Here is a 23,099-nt window from a genome sequence, read left to right on the forward strand (position 1 = left end):
GGCCTAAGAAAGTCTTATCCTTTAAGATTGCTTGGAGTCTCCGTTTTGACAATCCATGCAGGGCATTGATTAGAATCAAATTAAACGGAGAACAACCAGGACCACTGTTATTTAGCGACACCAAACATGATTTATTAAGCATGATGACACTTAGCTCAAAATGAATCGGAGAGATAGAAGAAACTGGAAGGCAAACAATGAAGGCCACTTGTCCATGAAGTCTATTTAATCGCGGTTCAGAACTTTTTCTTTTTTCAAACTAAGCAAGCACAATCCCTGACTGACAAATTCCTAAGAAGGAAAGTCTCCGTTTTCCTCGGAAATTAATTGTCAGACAGTCCAATCAATGCAAGCTTCTTAGCTCCTACACACCAAATTCAGTTGGATTGTCATTTTCCTTTGAGCTGTATGATGCATCCATTTCTGAAACAAGTACGTCGATGCGCCTTTTTCTTTCAATGCGTTGAAGATTCGTGTGATGCCGCTTGCAGTGCTCCACTTTTTGAAGTCTCTATAAGCTCTGCATAAGTTCATGGAGCAGTATGAAAGGACTTTGACCTTGGGCAGAAGCAATCAAGAATCAAAACATGGGTAAGAAGCTAGACGCTTTGCTGGGAAGAGGCTTCAAGACATCGAAATTCAAGAAGCTTGTCAATCTCGCAATCTCGCGCATTGCCTACCTCGAGAAGGAGCACCGCACTAGGTGTTCCCAAGCTCGGTCCGATGTCATTCAGCTTCTCAACTTGGGTGAACAAGAAAGAGCACTCCTCCGTGTAATTTCTCGCCATGTTTCTTATGACTCTTTTCCATCTCTCTCTCTCTTTTTCAGTCTGTCCGAGATATGCGCTTCCTTTTTGACAGGTCGAGTATGTGATAAGGGAGCAAAACATGCTTGATTCATATTCTATGATAGAAAACTACTTTAATCTGCTCATGGAAAGAGTGGTGTTCATCGAGAAGAGCAGGTTTTTCTTGTTGAGTTTAGTTCATGTCATAATCTTGAGGAGTTTGATCTCAGTATCTGCTCTTCGCTTATCTGTTCCTGCGTTCATAGTTTATGTTACTTCATCTGCTACTCAGGGAATGTCCTGAGGAGCTCAAGGAAGCAGTAACGAGCTTGATTTTTGCTGCTTCAAGATGTGGAGAATTGCCAGAGTTACAGAAGATTCGTGCTTTGTTCACGTCGAGATTTGGAAAGGAACTAGCATCTCGTGCCGTCGAGTTACATAATAACTGCGGGGTGAATTCTAAGGTAAAGCTAAAGCCATAATGCTATTAAGCTCTTTCTTTTATTTTCATTTAGCAACTTGATTGGGCACTTGCAAAAAGTTGCTCTCTCGTACAGATTGTCAAGAAACTCTCGACGAGAAGGCCGGGCTTGGATTCTAAACTGAAGCTGCTGAGGGACATTGCCCCGACAAGTGAAATTGTTCAACAGTTTGAGAAAGAACCCCCTGCAGTACCAGCAGAAGTAAGACAAAAATGATGAGAAAACTCCCAATCTTCACCTCTTTTATTCTGGTCTCGACTTATTCTTACAACATTCTGAATCATTCAAGGAAAAGGCGGAAGCAAGTGAGCAGCAGAGCAGCCGTTCACATAATAAGCCTTCAATCAGGGAATCTCTCCAACCTGAGCAAGTGTCTCGAGCTGATTCCAAGGAGCTAGAGTGGGACAAGAAACTCTTGGAAAGAATGAAAGAACGGAAGTACAAAGACGCGGAAGCTGCAGCTGAAGCTGCCTACAATATGGCGACTAACGCTGCAGCGGCTGCTAGAGCAACTATAGAACTCTTGCACTCACATGATGCTGACACTAAGAAAGAGGATGGGCATGAAGAAAAGCCAAATGAAAGCAGTGGAGGCCATGAAATTGAAGAACGAGGAACTAAACATACGAGGACAACAACAGCTTCAATAACATCAAGCCAAAAGCTAGTAAAGGACAAGGATGTGGCAGAAAAGAAGGACGAATCTAAAATGAAACAGGTCCAACCGCCTTGGATGCCCGAGAGGAAGACCAGCTTGGCAACAAAGGGATCGCTGAAAAGCAAGCGGTCCGGCTCGGTGGCTGATGAGAACAGAGATGTTCTCAATTACCTTATATCCTTCGAGAATTTGATGAGGCTGCAAGCTACTCCCCAGGCTGATCCACCTGGAGAAAAGCCTGTGCAGGAGGAGAGCGGACGGCATCAGGGTGTTGAAGAACAAAAGCATTCGAGAAACCCAAGTATGGGGAGGAAGCCACTTTCCTCGAGGAGCAGAAGAGCGAGTCGGGGGTAACATGTATGCATTCATGAACTCAATTCATTACCTATGTTTCCAGTAGTAAGGTACCCTAATGGACTGAGTTTTATCTTCTTTTTTGTGGAGTGAGTTGATTACTCTGCAGCTTATATGATGTTATGTGCTACTGCATCAAGTTCATGAAATAATTATACTTCGTTTTCATCTCTGAATCGTGAACGGAAAATTTCTACTGTCTATAATGGTGAAACAACAGCCAGCAAAACCCAAGCTAATATTTCACGCCTATCAAAGGACACAGTGGCAAGATTAGATACAAATTGAGACCATGTGGAATTAGTTAAATTTCTATGTTATGGTCCCTGCAACTTCTTCAGGGGTCATGGTCCGAGGCCCTATCCTACTACTTTTGCCATGCTGAGATGTGTAATTACCCTTATGGTGAAGCGGCAGTTCAATTCAATAAACACGTCGTGTATGGTGTGGAAAATTACGAGATTCAAGCCGTGTTTGATAGTAATATCAAACTGCAATCCTTTTCTGCGATATTTAGGTACAACAGATACTAGCGCAAGTCTGCAAGGCGTTAATCTTCTTGCAACACCGACGTGATCCGGAACTGAAAAGTCTATGCGCTTGGACAATGACAATCTTGGCGTTCTTCCATCCACGAACAAGACTACAGGAGACGCCATCAATTTGCTGTTTTGTGAAGCCATTTATCCGATTCAGGACACAGAGAGCTTGCCATGCAAACAGTGATATAAAAGTATGTTTCATTTGAAACGAACAAATAATCGTATAATTTCAGCTCTGCGCCTTCTGATGTATCGGAGGTCTCCTCCTTTGGGGAAAAAAACAAAGTTGCATACACAGAAGCCAAATTTTGACTTTGAAATCGAAAGGCTCAAATTAAACTTACTTTAGCATTAGTTTGTTGGCATCTCAATTAAGCTAGATCTAGCATACGGGGAAAGGGTTGAACTAAAATTCACTAACATTGCGCTAGTTCCAATATAAGAAAAATAATGATTTCTGGATAGGAACAAAGTACTAATGTAAAGCCAGGTTGTTACCTTTTGCTCATTGAATAGGTTCTGGATCACAGCGAATCTGAAAACTATCAATTGATGATATCAGTCATATGCTGCACAATCCACCTTTATGATATCGCATACATGGCCAAATGCTTCTGATATGGCACGACACGTGCCCTCGCAGTTTGAATTTTGAGTATGATCAAATGAGTCATGATGTCTTTGTACACACAAATACAGCCGCCAAACCCAGATAGAAAGAACTAAAAATCGATCTTTACCCATAGAAATATAAAACTATGCCACTATAATCACTAAGCATTCAAGGGAACAATCAAAAGACCTGCAGTGCTAACATTGGTGCTCGCATCCAGTAGGTGGAAAAGGGAGATGTGAGCTCGGAAAATATTTTTCATCATATACCATATGTGCTTTGCTTGATTGAAAAGTTTGAGGAAGCACAGTTATCAGGGGCTGGTCTCGCCTGCTAGAAGATGGGAAAAAGGAAAGCAGATATCTACTTTTGTAGTACTTCATTATCTACACAATGGTCTAGTCTGAAGCATCATTGTTGTCTTTGACAGTTGATGAACCGTGACCAACATCTTGCTGCTTCTCATTCCTGCTCTCCCCGTCTGGAATTTGGTTTACTGAATCTCCATTGACAGGCACATCTAGATTGCCTGTTGTCACGCCACCAACATCATTGTGGGGTCCGATATCAAGGAGCTTAGATGATGTGGTAACTGAAGAAACTTCAAGACCAATTGGACTAGCGCCATCCTCACTCAGTCTGTGACCTTCCCCAATGTTGCTCTCATTTGACTCCTCTGAATATTCAGACGGTTGAAGTTGAGGCACCTCCTCTTCACTTGAATGAGAAGTACTATGATCTTTCACAAGGAATGAATCCAGACCAGCATCTTGCTGATTATTTCTCCTCTTCTCGTCCAGAGTTTCCTTTTCAGTATCTTCATTTATGTTAACAACTGGATCTGTATCCTTCAAGCCCCCTCCGTCATAATGTTTTCCAGTATCCAAGAGTTCCAGAGATGCAGCAGCTGGAGATACTTCAAGATCAGCTCTATCACTAGTGCTATCATTTCTTAGCCTCTGATCTTCCACAAAGTTGCTCTCATAAGATGCTTCCGAACATTCAGAAAATTGAACTTTGGTCAACTCCTCTTCACTTGGTACTACCTCATCTGTCCCGTGATGACGATCAAATGGTTCATCCACATTGTCTTCCCTTAAAAGATCGAGAGATTCTTCCATTATGTTTTTTTCACCTGCCACATCAGAAACCACTTCAGCAACCTCCTCTTTATGCACCATGTTGCTTACTGCTTCCATGTCACCAGTGGCTAACTTTATATCTTCACCATCTCCAGTACACTTCTCAAATTCGGAGTTCTCAATTATGTCACCTTCCTTTGGAGTACTTCCAATTTGGGGGTCAGCGGCGGTGGCACTGCTAGAAGCAGGAAAAGATTGGAAAGTATCCCAATCATCTTCTTCATCATCATTCTCTTCCACTGTACTATGAATGGAGCGACTTTCAGTGGATGATGCAGGGGAATTTTTTTCCTTAATTCCTTCTGCTGAGGCTGGTAATTTAATCTCCAGAGACGGAGTCACTGATTTTGTCTGCATTGCATTGTGATCTTGAGCCACCGATGCACGGACGATGTCCTGAAGCTGCTGCCTTTGGGATGCAGACATTGATAACAGGACATCCTTAAAGTGAACAGCTGAGGAAGGAATCTGAACAAGATGAGAGACAAGCTTTATGGAAATGCTTCTTATATCGCTGACACCCTGTTCATTAGCAGCAAGATGAGGAAATCAGTCATCAGGAGTACGGAAGACAAAACAAACAATTCTCTACTTTAGTTCTAAGGCCAACAAAAATCCTACCTCAGAATGACCGCAGCCAGCAGAGAAAACCCTGAGAATGACTTCCACAAGCAGGATCATATAACCCTTTTGACAGTCGGAGGATTTTGACAGGGTTTGCAAAAGTACAAGGATTCTCAAGCATTCGGTGACGATAACTGCAGATTCCTTGGTTACATCTCTCTGCATCAGAAGTAACATCGCACTCCTTTTAATAAATGGGCATCAATCAAGCATGATGAAGGAAATTTAGAATTATTTTTTGAACCTTCAACATATTCAGGGCCATGGAAAAGATGTCCTCAATGACCTCCCCAGTAAAGAATGTCAGGAAACTAATGTGCTCTGCATTGGTTTCTTTCTGTAGCATGCCTTTCAGCAGTTGTAAGCCAATTGCTTGAACCTGTAAAATAAAATGTGAAACAGTCAGAACAATAACATTTCTTTCGCATAATGAATGGAGAGAACAGGGAAATTGGCCTTGCTCTAGTAAATGTATAATCACCTGCATATTAGTATCCCCAAGAACATTCCTAATGGATTCTGTACAATGTTTGAGAAGAGTGAAGAGCAGCAGATCGCCATCTGTTCTTTGTGCTAGACATTGATGAGTCAGCTTTGCCAGAAGTATAGTTTGTTCAAAAGAAAAAGCAAGCTTTGTCTGAATCAGTTTTCGCGAATCAGATTTCTTAATGTCAAGTAGATGAATGCCCTTTATGCAGTCTATAGTCAAACCAATAATCACATTCAAGCTCGTTTCCAAAAATCCTGAGAAACAGGAGATTGCATCTTCGCCAGATTCACGTTTGTCTGCAAGTTTATATCAAGAAGATTTGGGTCTGTCAACTCATTACTCGAATTTATAATAAAAGATAAATCATGAAAAATCTTTAAAAACATAATAACAATGAAAAACTAAATGTTAAAAATTTCATAAGCAATGGAGTCTTAACTTTTGTTAATTTAGTCCCCATTATTTTCTTTCCCTTCATCCTCTTGTGCAGTGACAGCATACACTCTTATAGGCATCTGGATGTTGTGATGGACGATGAGGTCTTACACACCAGGCCAGCTAAGCTTATGGAGCCAAAAAATACTCAATAAAATAGTTGTTTTACTCAGTTTCTTGAAACTTAAAACCCTGATACACGTGAACCAACATATGAAACTCTCATAAAGACCCAGTGTATACCCACACACGCCTTACACACTTCCAAACAATCTCATTTGGAACTTGAGATGCTATACATGATAGACCTCACTCTCACAGTTGAAACTAAGTAAAAGGGGGATACTGCGCAGCCAGCATTTAGAGAACCAGTGAAATAGAAGCCGAAAGGCTTTCTTGATAAGTCCTTTGTATGGGATTCCGAGAAACCTTAAGTCCTATCAAGATACTTGAACAGTGAGTATCCACACACACACCCACACACACACTCACACTCACACTCACACTCACACGACTGAATGCACTACCCTTATTGTCTGATGCAGTGAAAATTATTCACGAACAATTTCATCAGTGGAGTAGAATTAAGATTCCAACTGATATTACAAGACTGGATAAGAAGGTGAGAATTAGAATGAGATAGCACTCAATGCAACATTTAACATTAAAATGACTGTTACCAATATGGAATTTGCACTCTGGACAGAATCATTCACTTTTAAAAAGCACTACCATTATTATCTGATGCAATAAAAAGTATTGATGAACAAATTTCGTCAATGAGAACACAATTAAGACTCTGCCTCATATAACCAGAAGGTGAGAATGAGAATAAGATAGTACTAATTGCAACATCTTACATCCAAATAAGTGCTGACTAAGTCTGTTAGCACACTCTTACCACTAGGGAGATTTTTCAATATGGAACTTGCACTCTTGACGTAATCATGTACTTTTAAAAAGCATAACTCAGTGGGAGATGCTCTAACACAGTGGTAACCAATCAGCAGTATGGCCAGTGTCACTGATTTTAGTTGCTTCTGCGATCAATTGAAAAAATGGAGGTAATCAGCATACAAACAGAAATGGAAACATCCGGGAACTCCATATTGTCTATTACTTATGAAAACCAACCTTATGCATGAAACGTCTCACAAGAGTCTTTGCCATAATCAATATTGGAGATACTAAGTCCTCCCAGCTGAGATCTGTTGAAACTGCATTTGCACTAAAGAAAAGTACACATATAACTGATATTGAGTGTGCAAATGACAAAATGAAATTTCAAGGATGAAAAGGGTCCATTACCACTGAAAGATATTGAAAAGGTAAGCCAAACAAAGCTCAACAGTAGCGTAAGTAAACTTTTCCTCTTCTAGAAAATCTTCTGGGCAATTTTTCACAATCTGCATGAATACAAAATCAAATTCGTAAAAGTTAATAGACTTGAACAAGAAAGCCTCGCTTTCATTCTCTCTCCTCTTTTTCTTGTTTTGACTGTGGTGAAGCTAAGAAGTATCACATTTTTTTTTTGGGGGAAAATTCATGAATGCTCACAGCGAATATGTTTCTACAGCAGCAACATTATATATGACAAATCTTCAAATAATGATTTGTTGAAGAATCGGGAGAAGATCTTGGGGAATCAGGAGAAAATCTTGGAATATGGTATTAATTTGTTTCCATTTACTTTTATTTCTGAATGGTTAAAATTAGGAGGTAGATCATCATATCTAGGAAGTAGGAACTCTTTTCCTTTTCTATTTTATTTCTCTCTATTGTATAGCTGTCCTAGACTTTATTTATGTGTAATGTTTGCTGTAACAATCATCAGAAAATAAGAAATAGAAGAAAATACTTTTCTTCTTTGAAATTCTCACATGGTATCAGAGCTGAGGTTTTAAATCCGGCTCTTACTATGGTGAAAACGGCGATGATTGTAGCTCTTAAGCACACCGATTCAGGTGTCATGCCAGAGAAAGATTCGCTTGATCTCTCCGGACAATCAAGCAGTAGTGGAGAAAAATTCTCCCAAAACTTCAATCTGCTATTAACAGTTCATCGATTGAATGGCCGAAATTATTTGGAGTGGGCTCAATCGGTGAAACTAGCAATCGATGGCAGAGGGAAGCTCGGCCACTTGACAGGCAAGGTGAAGGAACCAAAAAAAGGCGATCCGTATTGGAAGACATGGAGATCCGAGAACTCCTTAGTGATTGCCTAGCTACTCAATTCTATGGAGCCAACAATTGGAAAACCGCACCTATTCCTTCCGACCGCTAAAGATGTGTAGGACATGGTGAGAAAAACATATTCTGATTTGGAGAACTCTTCCCGGATCTTTGAACCGAAGACAAAGCTATGGCAATCAAGGCAAGGAGATCGTGGGGTCACTGTTTACTACAATGAAATGGTGACCTTGTGGCAGGAATTAGATCAATGCTATGATGATACATGGGAAAGTCCGGCTGATTGCAAGAGACAAATGAGAGAGAAGAGAATGATACAGTACACATGTTTCTAGCAGGCCTTAATCGAAGCTTGGATGAGGCGAGAGGCGGAATCCTTGGTCGAAAACCTCTGCCATCCATCCGCAAGGTTTTCTCGGAAGTTAGAAGGGAGGAATCTCGGTGGCAAATCATGCTGCGTGATTCGGAAACAAATGTGAGTTCTATATCCGAGAAATCTGCACTTATAGCTCGGGGGCTTGATTCTGAAGAAGATAGAAGGAAGAAACCATGGTTTGAACATTGCAAGAAACCATGGCATACCAAAGAAACATGCTGGAAAATTCATGAGAAACCCCAGAATTGGAAGAAAGAAGGCTGGAAGAGAAGGGGTAGTAGTGATGGCCATGCATTCCAAGCAACAAACGAGGAGGAGCAAATCAAGTCAGATTCGGTTCCATTCACAAAAGAACAGTTAGAGTACCTGTACAAACTGCTTCAATATCCACAACCTTCTTTAAATCCATCTTGTTCTTTAGCCCACAAAAGTAATTATTTTTCTACCGCTTTCCTCATAGAAAATCTACACCAAAATACTCCATGGATTCTCAATTCAGGAGCAACCAATCATACAACAGGTTGTTCAAAACTCTTTTCCACCTATAATCTGTGTGCAGGAAATAAAAAAATCACAATTGCAGATGGTTCTCTTTCGGCTATAGCTGGATTAGGATCCATCAAGCTCTCAACTGCTCTCACACTTCATAATGTTCTTCATGTCCCAAAGCTATCTTATAACTTGCTGTCCATTGGTAAAATAACCTCCGATCATAAGTGTCAAGCTAATTTTTCCTCATCTCATTGTGAGTTTCAAGACTTGACCTCGGGGAGGACGATTGGCGATCTTGGGGAGAGTGGAGGACTATTTCTTTGAAGATGGAACAAACTTAAGTAGACAAGTTCGGGGTAGCTATTTCAAATTTGTTACCATTTGTAAGGATGATGATTTTATGTTATGGCATTATAGGCTAGGTCATCCGAATTTTCAATATTTAAAGATCTTGGTCCCAAAGTTGTTTTTGAATAAAAGTCCATCTTCATTTCAAGTGTGAATTCGTGAATTAGCCAAACATCATTGAACCAATTTTCCCTCGCAAACCTACAAGCTGCCGAAACCATTCTCATTAATTCGGTGATGTTTGGGGCCCATCTAGAATTCCTACGCCCTCGGGAAAGAAATGGTTTGTTACATTTATTGATGATCATACAATGGTGAGTTGGGTGTACTTGTTAAAAGAGAAATCTGAGGTAGAGACTGTTTTCAAAAAATTTTACACCATGATACAAACATAATTTCAAGTGCAAATCCAGATATTTAGGAGTGACAATGGGAAAGAATATTTCAAAAAAATTTTGGGATAGTTTTTCTTGGAAAAGGGAATTGTGCATCAAAGTTCTTGCCCCGACACCCCTCAACAAAATGGGGTGGCAAAGAGGAAGAATAAGCACCTTTTAGAAGTAACTAGAGCTCTACTCGTCACAACTAAAGTTCCCACATACCTATGGGGTAAAGCTCTTCTTACATCCACACATCTTATCAATAGGATGCCATCTAGTGTTAAAGTTTCAAACACCCCCGAGAGTCCTTCGGAAGACCTATCCTACCCCTAGACTTACTTCAGCCTTACCCTTAAAACTATTTGGTTGTACCTCCTTTGTTCACATCTATGATAGAAATCGGGGGAAACTTGATCCTAGAGCAAAACGATGTGTGTTTGTTAGCTATGCACCTAACCAAAAGGGTATAAATGCTTTGACCCGATTTCCAAAAAAAAAAAATGTTTGTCACCATGGATGTCACCTTTTTTGAATTAACACCTTTTTTTGGAGCTCATCTTTAGGGGGAAAGAAAGTGCAGATTCGCAAAACCCCATCATAGAGTCTTTTCGTCTTGCGTAACCCGAAAATCCTAATTCTCCTTGTGAAAATCCTATTCCAGCAACTCTTATACCCGATTTCGAACCATGTTATTTAAATAATGAAAATTCGGGTCCGCCTATTTTGGCATCTCATCCTACTATAGGTGCGAAACTAGTACCAAGAATAGTGAGCTCCCATCCTATTCTCAAGTCTACTCGAGAAGAAACAAAACTCAAAGAAATGAGTCTTCTGCTCCCTTAAGGTGCCAGGAGTCCAAGCCGGGGTATGATCATAACTCCATACGATTATCGGGTAATGTTCCAACTCAATCTATCCAACCTGATCTCGGCCAAAAAGATGAGTCCATGGATGAACTTGACATACCTATTGCTGTCCGAAAAGGAGTTAGGTCTTGCACCAAACATCCTATATCTCATTATGTCAACATCAACATCACCTTTATCCCAAACTAGTTGGGGTCGGCGGTCGATGAATCCAAAAATAAATAAAATAAAAGCAAGAACAATTGAGAGAAAAGAAATAATTACATAAAAATAAAAATAAATATATAAAAATAAAAATATATAAATATATATATAGGAAAAAAAGACAATCTGAAACATAAGAATTCCGCCCCTCCACAATGCTAATAGCTTTCCTCCACTCCGTCCTAAGACAAGCCGTAGGCCAATCTATTTCCCACTTCATTAAATCTTGTTTTACTACTTTTCCCCGGATAAGTTTTGGCCGACTTCTTCTTTTCTTCATGTCATACTTTCGGTAGCAAACTTCTATTCTTACCAGAGCATTTAGGGATCTTCGAAGAATATGCCCAAACCATCTCAATCTATGTTCTCTCATCTTTTCTGCCACCGATACTACTCCAACTTTTCATCGAATATCTTCATTTCTTATCTTATTCATCCTTGTATGACCATACATCCACCTTAACATCCTAATTTCCGCTACTCCCATTTTATGCTCGTGTTGCCTCTGTGCTGGCCAACATTCAGCTTCGTATAGCATTGCAAGCCTTACTGTTGTTCTATAAAATTTTTCTTTTAGCAAAAGAGGAATTTTGCGATCACACAAAAACACTGATGCATTGCGCCATTTCATCTAACTCGCTATGATTCTATGGCTTACATCCTTATCAATCTCTCCCCTCTTTTGCAATATTGATCCCAGATATCTAAAAGCATCTTTCTTGGGTACCTCCTATCCGAGTATATTCACGGATTCTTGATCTCCTCCTATTGCCATGTCAAACTCATACTTCATGTATTCGGTCTTACTTCGACTTAACGTAAATCTTTTAGACCGTAACGTGCTTCTCCATAATTCTAATTTAGTGCCAATCCCAGTTCCGGTCTCATCAATAAGCACAATATCATCTGCAAATAGCATACACCATGACACCTCATCTTGGATATCTTTTGTTAGCTTATCCATAACAAGAGTAAAAAGATAAGGACTCAAAGCAAAACCTTGGTATAAGCCTACCGTGATTGGAAAATAACTTGATATGCCATTACAAGCCTTCACACATGTAGTAACACCATCATACATATCATTGATTGCCTCTACATACTTTGAAGGTACCTTTTTTCTTCTTAAGAACCCACCACAGCACCTTTCTTGGAACCCTATCATATGCCTTCTCGAGATCAATAAACACTATATGTAGGTCCTTCTTTTCTCGATATCTCTCCATCAACTATCGTATCAAGAAGATAGCCTCCATGGTAGATCTTCCCGGCATAAATCCAAATTGATTTACAGAGACCTTGGTCCCTATTCTTAAACGATGCTCAATAACTCTCCCACAACTTCATTGTATGGCTCATAAGCTTAATGCAAGCTTAATGCCTCTATAGTTGGAACAATTCTGGATATCCCCCTTGTTCTTGTAGATAGGCACAAGCATACTCTTCCTCCATTCATCGGACATCTTATTAGCTTGGAGAATCTTGTTAAAAAGGTTAGTCAACCAACTTATTGCCACATCCCCTAAGCATCTCCACACTTCAATAGGGACACCATTGGGTCCCAAGGCTTTACTAGTCTTCATCTTCTTTAATGCCTCCTTAATCGCATGCGCTCTAATTCTACGCACAAACCTTCTGTTTAAATCATGAAAAGTGTCCTTCAAATCCACCTCACTTCTATCGCTCTCTCCATTAAAAAGATTGTTAAAATAGCTCATCCACCTTTCCTTAACTTCTGCATCTCTTACTAAGAGTTTTTTATTTTCATCCTTGATGCATCTAACCCATGTCAAGTCTTTACTTTTCTTTTCCCTTATCTTTGCAAGCCTATAGATACTTTTTTCTCCCTCTTTGCTCCCAAGTTTTTTGTACATATTGGAGAAAACCTTGCCTCTACCCTCTCGCACAACTTTATTAGCATTTTTTCTCGCCAATCTAAACCTTTGCAAATTCCCTTCATTAGGACATTTATGCAAACATCTCAAACACTCCTGTTTAATTGCCTCCCGCACCTCTTCATTCCACCACCAAGTTTCCTTTGTTTGATGTCCGTTCCCTCTACTTTCCCCTAACGACCCTCTTGCCACTCTCTAGATGCGGTAAGACATGTCGTTCCACATCATATTTACTTCGCCCTCTAGTTGCCACAGTCCTTCCTGAAGCATTCTTTCCTTAAAATCTGTTTGTTTTTCCTCTTTTAACTTCCACCATCTTATTACGGGGTTCTGAGCACTTCTCTGCATTTTTTGTATTTTGTTATACTTAACCTCTAAAACCACCAACTTATGTTGCGTAGCTGCACATTCTCCAGGGTAGACTTTGCAATCCGCATACGAGGCTCTATCACCTCTTCTAGCAAGAAAGAAATCAATTTGGGTACAATTTTGACCGCTACGAAAAGTGATTAGATGTGACTCTCTTTTCCTAAAGAAGGTATTTGCCAACATCAAATGATAAGCTAATGCATCGCTCAAGATGTCTTCGCCAGCCTCATTTCTAGTCTCATAGCCAAATCCTCCATGAACTCTGTCAAAACCTCCACTACTTTGACCAACATGTCCATTTAGATCTCCTCCTATGAATACCTTCTCCTCGCGTGGTATCCCCCTTAAAATCTCCTTCAAATCTTCCCAAAATCTGCTATTATCGGATACTTGTAGTCCAACTTGGGGGGCATACGCACCAAGGATATTCAAAATCAAGTCTCCCACTACTAGCTTAACCAAAATAATACTATGTCTCATTGTGTGTCTTACAAAAATCTCTCACCCAATTTTCATGCCTTTACCTCAATCTTGTCTTGTGTGGAGATTCCAAAAGCTGTGCAAGATGCTCTAAAAGTTCCCGAGTGGAAGGAAGCAATTCTTAAGGAGATGAAAGCTCTAGAAAAAAATGGAACGTGGGATATGGTGGATCTACCCAAGGGAAAGTCCACGGTTGGATGCAAGTGGGTATTCACAACCAAGCATAGAGCTGATAGTTCCCTTGAAAGGTATAAAACTCTGTTGGTTGTCAAAGGATTCACCCGGACTTATGGCATCGATTACTTTGAGACCTTCGCTCCGGTTGCAAAATTAAACACTCGTCGAGTGCTATCACTTGCGGCCAACCTTGACTGGCCTCTACAGCAACTAGATGTGAAAAATGCATTTCTGAATGAAGATTTGGAGGAATTAGTTTACATGGATCCCCCCCTTAAAAAAAAAAAAAAGCTTTGACAGAAGGTTTGGATCAAAGGTCTGCAGATTGAAGAAGTCATTATATGGATCGAAACGATCACCGCGGGCCTGGTTTGAGAAGTTCACCCAGTCTATAAAGAAACAAGGGTATGTTCAAGGAGAAGTTAATCATACCATGTTTGTAAAGCATTCTCGTGATGGGAAGATTGCAATTTTGATAGTATATGTGGACGACATCATTCTCACCGGGAATGCTATTGCCGAGATGAACAGGTTGAAAGAATGTTTAGCTTCCGAATTTGAGATGGACTTGGGAACTCTCCTTGGAATGGAGGTGGCTCGATCAAAAAAGGGAATAGCAGTTTCACAAAGGAAATATGTCCCGGATCTTCCAAAGGAGATCGGAATGAGTGGTTGTAGATCGGCAGAAACTCCAATAGATCCTAATCAGAAATTTGGAGATGACAAAGATGAGGTTCCTGTTGATACATCAAGATACCAGAAGCTCTAAGGAAAACTAATCTATTTATCGCATACTCAGCCGGATATTGCCTTTGCTATGAGTATGGTAAGCCAATTTATGCATTCGCCCTATGAAAAACATCGAGGCTGTGTATAGGATCCCGAGATACCTAAAGAGCACACTTGGAAAAGGTCTGCTATTCAAAAAGTCTACTCAACGGGAAATTGAAGCATACACGGATGTAGACGGGGCAAGGTCAATTACTAACAAAAGGTCGACTTCGGGATATTGTACATTTGTCTAGGGGAACTTGGTTACTTGGCGAAGTAAGAAGCAGAATGTGGTGGCACGAAGTAGTGCAGAAGCGCAGTACCGAGCAATGGCCCATGGAGTCTGTGAGATGTTGTGACTAACACGAGTACTAGAAGAACTTCGAGTGCCGGTGAAAATGCCTATGAAGTTATACTGTGACAACAAGGCTGCAATCAACATTGCACATAATCCAATGCAACATGACAGAACTAAGCATGTTATGATCGACGGACATTTTATCAAGGAGAGATTGATGCAGGAGCTATTTGTATGCCATTTGTGCCAACAACACAACAAGTAGCTGACATTCCTACAAAGGGACTGTTCGGGCCTAACTTCGAGCCTCTCACCAGCAAGTTGGGCATGACAAATATTTACGCATCAACTTGAGGCGGGGTGTCGAAGAATCGGGAGAAGATCTCAAGAGAAAATCTTGGGATATGATATTAATTTGTTTCCATTTACTTTTATTTCTGAATGCTTAAAATTAGGAGGTAGATTATCAGATTTAGGAAGTAGGAAATCTTTTCCTTTTCTATTTTATTTCTCGCTATTGTATAGCTGTCCTAGACTTTATTTATATGCAATATTTGCTATAACAATCATCAGAAAATAACAAATAGAAGAAACTACTTTTCTTCTTTGAAATTCTCACATGATTATTCAGTTTCTATGCACATATGCACCTACTTCTGGGTACTATTATTTTAACAGTGTTCCATTCAAGACTGAGTGGAGCACACGATCATTGCAAAAATGCTGTAGTTTGAACAATTGTGCATTCCTGTGTAGAGGAAGAAGCAGATTTAGCAGACTCTCCTTTCATCGAGAATCATCCCCAAGCTGCTACACTGTTAAACCTGAAAAGCTATTTTCACTAGATGACAGTAGTAGCTTATATGTCTGGAATATATATGCGTATATTTCGAAATCTGAAAGGCCAAGCATAATAATAAATGTGCTAGTCCAATATCAGAAAGGCCAAGCATAATTTATCAACAGTAAAAAATCGTCGGACTTAGACAAGGCTAATTCCCAGGAATTGGCCGACACTTACCTGGGACAGAACAGATATAACAAGACCGTTCCATGAATTGCCCATGTATACAGAGAATGTGAAAACCTGCAACACGTCAAATTGTCTCATGTTCAGCAATTTAAAAGAAGACAGATCCTGCAAACCACAAGTATAAACAACTAGCATAACTTATGAGAAAACAGGATGACACTTGTGACCGAGTGATTTAGTAATTATCATAGCAGTGGGAAGGATCACAGCAATATCTTTACTGTAGCACACTCGAGGTATGGGACATGGTTGCAATAAGTGGCATCTAGTGACCTAAAAAGCATAACAAAGTAGCATCGATAATAAAGCATCTTATGTTCACTGCAAATATGTTATAGCACAACCAAGTTGCTCCGTAGCCCATTACAACACATAATGATGAGAAAAGCAGAAATACAATATGAAGGATCGCATAAGCAAATAAAAAGACTGAAAGGGAAAAAAAAAGTAGCAATTCATCACAGTTAGACAATGATGACTACAAGAAAGAACATCATCCGGTGCTAAGTAGTAGACAAAAGAAGAGGCAGGCGAAGAAAGCAAACATGACAATTGTAGAGCGATTAGAGAAAACTACTGGCCCATAAGATATTCGTCAATCAGTTGTCCCACAAGTATAAGTCGTCAAGAAAATGGATGCATGATGCAAAGCAAGCATTTTACGTCAACATTCCCTTTCCTATGTAAGCAGGGATATAAACATGATATATAGAATGCAAACGCAACTAGGTGAAACTAATTGAAGAGCAAGAGCTTGGAAACACTGGAACAAAAGACACATGACCTAAAGGAAAGTCGAGATTTAAAACCACCACAGGAGGCCTCAAAATACATCAAACACCCTTTGTTATAAAGTTTGAGTTAATTGGGATTCAAAGAAAAATGAATGACAAGCACATCATAACAGAACGTTCACTCAACACATAAGTTATCATTGTTTACTAGTGCAAGACGACATTGATGTTAATTAGACCCAGACACAAAGAAGAGAACCTTTTGTTGGAGCTGGACAACCATACCAAAGATAAGACAATTATTGTATGAAATCATTGCAAGAGGAAAGGAACTCTTTCCGAACTAAGAGAGTAACAAGAAAGGAAGTTGAGATTATTTTGACGAGCAACAGACGAGTGTTTTCTTTAATGGATTATGTTAAACCAGTCTGCCATTTCCAAAGCATTGTGTTCTCTGTGTCATGCAAAATCATTGTTGAAATGAATTTTTTCTTACAAGGTACGGTTACCTAGTGTCATGGAGGCACTCGTTAACAAGACCTTTCATGGTTGGTTACCTAGTGTCATGGAGGCACTCGTTAACAAGACCTTTCATGGTTAGTATTTGAAGGAGTCGCATAATAACATCACGAAAACAGGTAACAACACACAAACAAGCCTAGACAGTGGGTCCAGCCTTGAATTTGGCCAGGAAGGACATATATCAAGGTAAAGTAACTTCATTATACGTGTCAATTAGACATCAAGAGAGTGCTCAACAGTCAGCCCTCAAGATCCGACATATAAAGAAGTGATGTGCAAACAAAGCTAAAACACTAACCAAAACACTAAAATCCATGCTCCAATAAAAAATAGAATAAAAGAAGTAGGATGAGGTCAAGACCTGCAGTAGTTCTTGGCAGATTTCCACTGTCACATAACCAGCACTAAAAAATCTCTCATTGGACAAAAATTGGAATACTGGCAACACCACCTCGTACAAATTGAAGCCTGGAGGATTTGTATCTTTAATTGTCAAATTTTCAGGCGGACAACCTCGAGCGGGAGCCCACAAAGTTATTCTTCTTTCAAGCATTGTATCTTGCCCACAGAAAAGAACAAGAAGTGAAAACCCCCAAAGGAATCGATATTCCTCGGAACTCAGTTCAACCATGCCATATCCGGATATCAAGTTATCCTTTGATGTGAGTTGAACATTTTCGCCATCTCCACTCAAATTAGCAGGAACTGCATCAAGAGCTAGTGCCTGCAGAATTACTGGCCACGCTTCCTCTAAACAAGGTTGTAACTTTGAAGCAACCAATGGGGATTGCAATCCATCGAGAAAGGAACTCCACTGTCAGCAAACCACCATAATAAGAAAGGTCATGAATAAAACACATCACTTTCTTCAGTAAGAATTTTCAACACATGCTGTAAAGTCTGAGAGAAGATAAACACATATCAGTTAAATTAATCAGGCTTACTTTCTTTCTGAGATGCAACCGCAGGAAGATATAGCTATAGTCTTTCAGAATCCTTATCCAGAAATTTCCAAGAACCCTTGAACCCTTTGCAAATAATGGAAGAAATGCTGCATAATCTTCAGGAATTTCACTATCGTGCCGCCTTAAGAATGCATACGTGTAACATTTGAGAGATGCATGAGCAGCCAGGAGTCTGACCTTGATCTAATGTGTGTCATAAATGCAATTGACAGGAAGGTAAATTTATGTCAGAATAATTAGTAGTGGTGAAAATAAACACAAGAAGAAGGGATCCTACAGATCCCTGGGTCTTTTCTATAGAACAATGTCAAAGAATAGTCAGACCACCTAAACACACCTTGCAGGAAACCCATTCTGCAAATGAAGGAAAATAGAGGTTGTTGAAATCATCCAGTGGGCGAGAAATCAATGAATATATTCGTCTTATAGCAGCTTGATCACTAGTTATTATTCCGCTCGTTAGAATCTGAAAAATATTGAATGTCAGTATCTCAATCTTTCAATCCCATTCCAGCACAGGGCTAACAAGATTTACAATTACTTTGAGGAGGAGGGCCAGATGCTAAAAGAAAAGAACCTTTGTAGCCAGCTGCAACCCTGCTTCCAGAAGAATGGGGCCTGAGGATGCGTCCAAAGCAGTACGGACAGCAGATACTAATTGGGCCTACAAACAGATGAACCAGTCAAGAAGATATCACTGGCCAAAAGAAAAGTCACGAAGACATCTTCTAGTGACTTAGCACATCAGCACAACAACCATCTATGACAGAGTTGGTTTGGGTAGCCTTGGCACAGTTATCAACATCTTTTAGGTTAACAGCTTTTCACTTTTGACGATAAGAATACTGGAAAAGTCATGAAAATACCTGATACTGTTCCAGTAGAAGATGCCCAGGAAGCTCAGGGTCAGGGATTGTTTGGTACTGCAGTCCAAAATTACAAGATAGAAAATCAATTATTAAGTCCCATCTATAAAGAATAAGCAGAACCAACCAATCCAAAAGGGATACCTTGTCTATGATAATACTTAAGAGTTCTACACCAATTGGCTGCATTCTTTCAAACTGGATTGTGCTTATCTGTTGTACACAGGTGAGCATGAAGTGTCAATCTCAGCTTGCGGAATGTTTCATGCAGTTTTGTCAGGTAACTGTGATAGTATATTCCAAGTACCTGATAAGCTAGTGATATTAGCTCTTGTACATGCATGACTAGCCAATCCCCCATAGCATGACCTCTGGAGGACTGGGATCTAGCCAATGAGAGATCAAAATGAGAAGGGTCGTTTCCTACAGCTGCAGGTAGATGTCGCAAGCACCTGGGTAATTAACTCAAGCTGTGAATATATAATGGGCACTTAAATGTCCAATAAGGTCTTCAAATTGATTCTTACTTAGGTTTTCAGAAAAATAGTAGGAAACCTTCTTTTCAAATATGTTTTGTGTACATATATTTGCATGTTCATGCAAGCCCTTGAGCTCATATTGAAGCAACTTAGAAGTACAGTTAGAAGCAAAGACAAAACTTATCAAGCATATTTGTCTTCATATTAAATCAGCTCAAGCATATCATTGCATCAGCATAGAGGAGGAATGTGTTCAAAAGGTTCAAAAGAAGAGAAAGAACATACTCAGCAGCAAAAACTCTTGTTCGATATCTAAGATGCTTATCACGTTTAGGATAAACACTATATCCTTCGTAGGGGTAATCTTGCATGGACATGCTTCTAGAATGAGCAACCATGGTTTCATCGTCTCCTCCAACAGCCAAGCTTGTTTCACCATCTGTCCCAATTAACATATCATTCTCTGCAGTTCTCTCCATTTCGGTCTTTCTTCTTGCCGTCGAAAGAACCTGTAGATATTTTTAATGTTGATGAACATTTCACAAACACGTAATGTACTCTGTTCCAGCGAAGACCTTTGTTGCTACTAAAGCACGTGCATAATTGGAAACAGGGAAACGTTGTCCTTCCCCAATTTACAGAAGTGCTGACAAAAGGTCTAACTTGTACAAATATTTCCAATTTGCGATTCATCTGGGAAATAGTTGTTATTACTGGATTTTCCATTCTCCACAATTGCAGAGAAAGACCAGGAACATGCATAACCAACATCATTATACGTAACCTATGCACTCAAGAAGTTAAATACACAATAGCATAATGATAACTGCATAAATAATGTATGGAGCACATCAACATCCTGACTCATGTCAAAGGTGCATGGTGAGAGCAATAACCTTCTGAGCAACCGATAGCTGCTGGAGTTGCCTTGGTAGTCATGGAACAAGATCTAATCAAAGTTGCAGGAAAGGATGCGGTCATGTGTATCGTGGCGGTTCTTTTTTTTTATAAATGCACCACACAGTGAATTTAGTATTTTTACACCTAAATTTGACACAGATACTACTCCAAATTAAATAAACTACTAAATACACGTCCACTGGAAGCAATAAAAACCAAGATAGTGTCAAGGGGAAAAACATGCAAGATAGAAGGACAGCACATCACCTCCTTCCCCGGCAACCATCAACCAATTATATGACAGCACTAGGAGTAATACACAACATTCTCTGAGAAAATATCTTACCATGTTACGACAAACTGAAATCCAATGAGATGGACAAGAAGGGCATGTTGCATAGAGGAGTCGCATGATTGTAGATTGGACCAAGTTTCCAATCCTATGAAGGCAAATGGATTCAAACCAAACAATTCCATCAAATCTCCAAACATCGAACATGAAACTATATTGCAATCTGAAAGATGAACCAGACAAAGCACATTGACAGGTAAAGCATAGTAATGCATGGGCAAGATATAGATATAATTCTGCAAATCCTTTTCGAGGTACAAATGCAAGATACTCTATGCAATAGGGAATAGACAAGCTGCAGCAGTCAAACGTGTCATTAGTGAGTGAGAAACTTTATGGAACCACAACCAACTGCTCTAAAAGCTTAAGCTGTTAGAAGAAGGCGTGGTTTAATATTTATTTATTCCAACACTCCCCCTCACGCTTAGTCCGGTCTTTTGCCTAGTACTAAGCGTGGACATATTCAAATGGGGAGGCAAATAGGGGCCTGGAAAGATTTGAACTCGGGACCACCTGCTCCGATACCATGAGAAACTTTATGGAACCACAACCAACTGCTCTAAAAGCTTAAGCTGTTAGAAGAAGGCGTGGTTTAATATTTATTTATTCCAACAGTGAGGATTATTTCCAGTTGACTATTCCAACCAATATACTTTCAATACACTCGTCTGGATCATGTACTAACATCTTGTGGCAATGAAACAGTTCCCCAGTAGATGTAGCTGCCAAAAGCAAGGGTTATATTGTCCAACTTAAGCCATAAGTTAGGTTTCAGAGCATAGAGCATCAATACTAAAATAATCTGTCACGTTGGTAATTAGTGATTTCATCCACTGCAACTATGGTGCACGCTAAAACCAACACCCTTGACTATCATTTGATGCAGACATCATCCTGAAAATAATGAAAATTCAAACAGCCCTGGCTGACGTGAATCCTGATTTCTTATCATGTGATGTTAACACAGTGATAGTAAGAGGGCATAATCACAAAGCCAACACCGCAGAATCTAGTATATGTTATATATCTCAGCACTTATCTTTTCAATTTTCACAGTTGACAACCTAACCATCAAATGCTCAGAGACAAAAACTCCAAGTGGCACCGACAGCATCTGATAGATCAATGCCACCACACTATATATATACATATACTTATTTGAACCAAAGTACTTTGACCAGGCTTGAGTCAGGAATATGGACTAAATAGTTTGAGATGAGAATCAACTCAGATAGAATCGACTTCTGAAAAAGCAACTAGGAATGACTGGTCGAACACATGTGACCACCTCCAGGATATCTCACACGCAGTGCAGGAGATAGTTTTCCAGGAGACTTGAATCCATTTGATTCACAGCTACACTCCCTCTCACGTTATTCGATTTTACAACCAAAACCAAATCAAAGAACAGTTTTAGTGACTAGTTGCCTCTTAGTCCTGCTGACTTGAAATGATAGCATCAAAACTATAAGAAAAATGAAAAGGATGAGAGAAAAGAAGAAGGCAAACTTAAATATACCATCCATATGGAAATCGTCTTTAATTTAGTTTTTATGAAAACAAACAAATAGAGAGTTATATCCTTACCAAAAAAAAAAACAAATAGAGAGTTATATGATATTGCTTATGTCTCTACATTGGATCACAAACGGCGGTTAGTATACTTTTCGAATACTTGTGTAGCATGGTATAGAAGTAACATTAGTTGCAATTTTTGGTACTTCCACATTAAATTGAATCTTTAAAAAGAGGGTGCTGAATCTAATAAATTCGTCGAAAATACAACAAAAGGGGCCTAAAAGCCTGAAACTCAATCTGAAGGGAACAACCCAAGAATTAGTGCAAAGAACTATCACTAGAAATCATTTCACTTCAATTGCCTTTTCCAGCAAAAATAAGGCATTCTCACTTATCTACTCAATGCCAGAAAAAAAAAATGCTGTTAACAGGCCTTCCTATGCAAAATAATTGCCCAGACTATAAATCAGAACACACAAACAACAATATAAGAAACTCATGTAACTGTGTAAAAACTAGGCCCACAACACATCCATTTCTTAGGAAAGGATCGATGCAACCAAAATACCAAGCCGACATTCAAAACAAATGACAAACAGCAACGGTTACGCACTCGGAATCAGTTTCTTCATCCAGCATATGAAATAAATTCTCTTCAATCTGCTCCTCCTTTATTGACTCCTGACAAAGGAAATTATTGGCGCAGCATCCAACTCATCAAGACAAGGCTCTGATTCATAGAGCAAGAGGAAGGAAA

General features: G+C 39.6%; 2 protein-coding genes across 4 annotated transcripts in view; one reads left to right on the forward strand and one right to left on the reverse strand.

Moving 5' to 3' along the window:
* The first annotated feature begins 498 nt into the window (after positions 1 to 498).
* On the forward strand, positions 499 to 2,450 carry LOC115737759. The gene is made up of 5 exons (XM_030670087.2): positions 499 to 773; positions 862 to 965; positions 1,081 to 1,252; positions 1,346 to 1,471; positions 1,560 to 2,450. Exons 1-5 carry the CDS (start codon positions 588 to 590, stop codon positions 2,280 to 2,282), a joined length of 1,311 nt encoding a protein of 436 aa, XP_030525947.1. The 5' UTR covers positions 499 to 587; the 3' UTR covers positions 2,283 to 2,450.
* Positions 2,451 to 3,300: 850 nt separating this feature from the next.
* The window catches only part of LOC115738906 (protein SWEETIE), a 46,688-nt gene continuing 26,889 nt past the window's right edge, over positions 3,301 to 23,099 (reverse strand). For 2 of the 3 annotated variants that reach the window (XM_030671709.1, XM_048274972.1), the window contains 18 exons: positions 22,956 to 23,023; positions 20,819 to 20,912; positions 19,858 to 20,081; positions 19,401 to 19,545; positions 19,238 to 19,306; positions 19,094 to 19,150; positions 18,805 to 18,891; positions 18,565 to 18,693; positions 18,207 to 18,410; positions 17,624 to 18,076; positions 15,995 to 16,060; positions 7,437 to 7,534; positions 7,263 to 7,356; positions 7,030 to 7,168; positions 5,685 to 5,989; positions 5,448 to 5,582; positions 5,201 to 5,362; positions 3,301 to 5,101 (listed from right to left, as the gene is read on the reverse strand). In XM_030671709.1, the coding sequence (XP_030527569.1) occupies positions 3,836 to 5,101; positions 5,201 to 5,362; positions 5,448 to 5,582; positions 5,685 to 5,989; positions 7,030 to 7,168; positions 7,263 to 7,356; positions 7,437 to 7,534; positions 15,995 to 16,060; positions 17,624 to 18,076; positions 18,207 to 18,410; positions 18,565 to 18,693; positions 18,805 to 18,891; positions 19,094 to 19,150; positions 19,238 to 19,306; positions 19,401 to 19,545; positions 19,858 to 20,081; positions 20,819 to 20,912; positions 22,956 to 23,023 (3,795 nt within the window). In that variant the 3' untranslated portion in view covers positions 3,301 to 3,835. The remainder of the gene's footprint in view (positions 5,102 to 5,200; positions 5,363 to 5,447; positions 5,583 to 5,684; positions 5,990 to 7,029; positions 7,169 to 7,262; positions 7,357 to 7,436; positions 7,535 to 15,994; positions 16,061 to 17,623; positions 18,077 to 18,206; positions 18,411 to 18,564; positions 18,694 to 18,804; positions 18,892 to 19,093; positions 19,151 to 19,237; positions 19,307 to 19,400; positions 19,546 to 19,857; positions 20,082 to 20,818; positions 20,913 to 22,955; positions 23,024 to 23,099) is intronic. The other variant, XM_030671726.2, reaches the window with a different exon arrangement.

Source organism: Rhodamnia argentea, chromosome 2 (assembly GCF_020921035.1).
Source record: "Rhodamnia argentea isolate NSW1041297 chromosome 2, ASM2092103v1, whole genome shotgun sequence".
NCBI classification, from domain to species: Eukaryota; Viridiplantae; Streptophyta; class Magnoliopsida; order Myrtales; family Myrtaceae; genus Rhodamnia; species Rhodamnia argentea.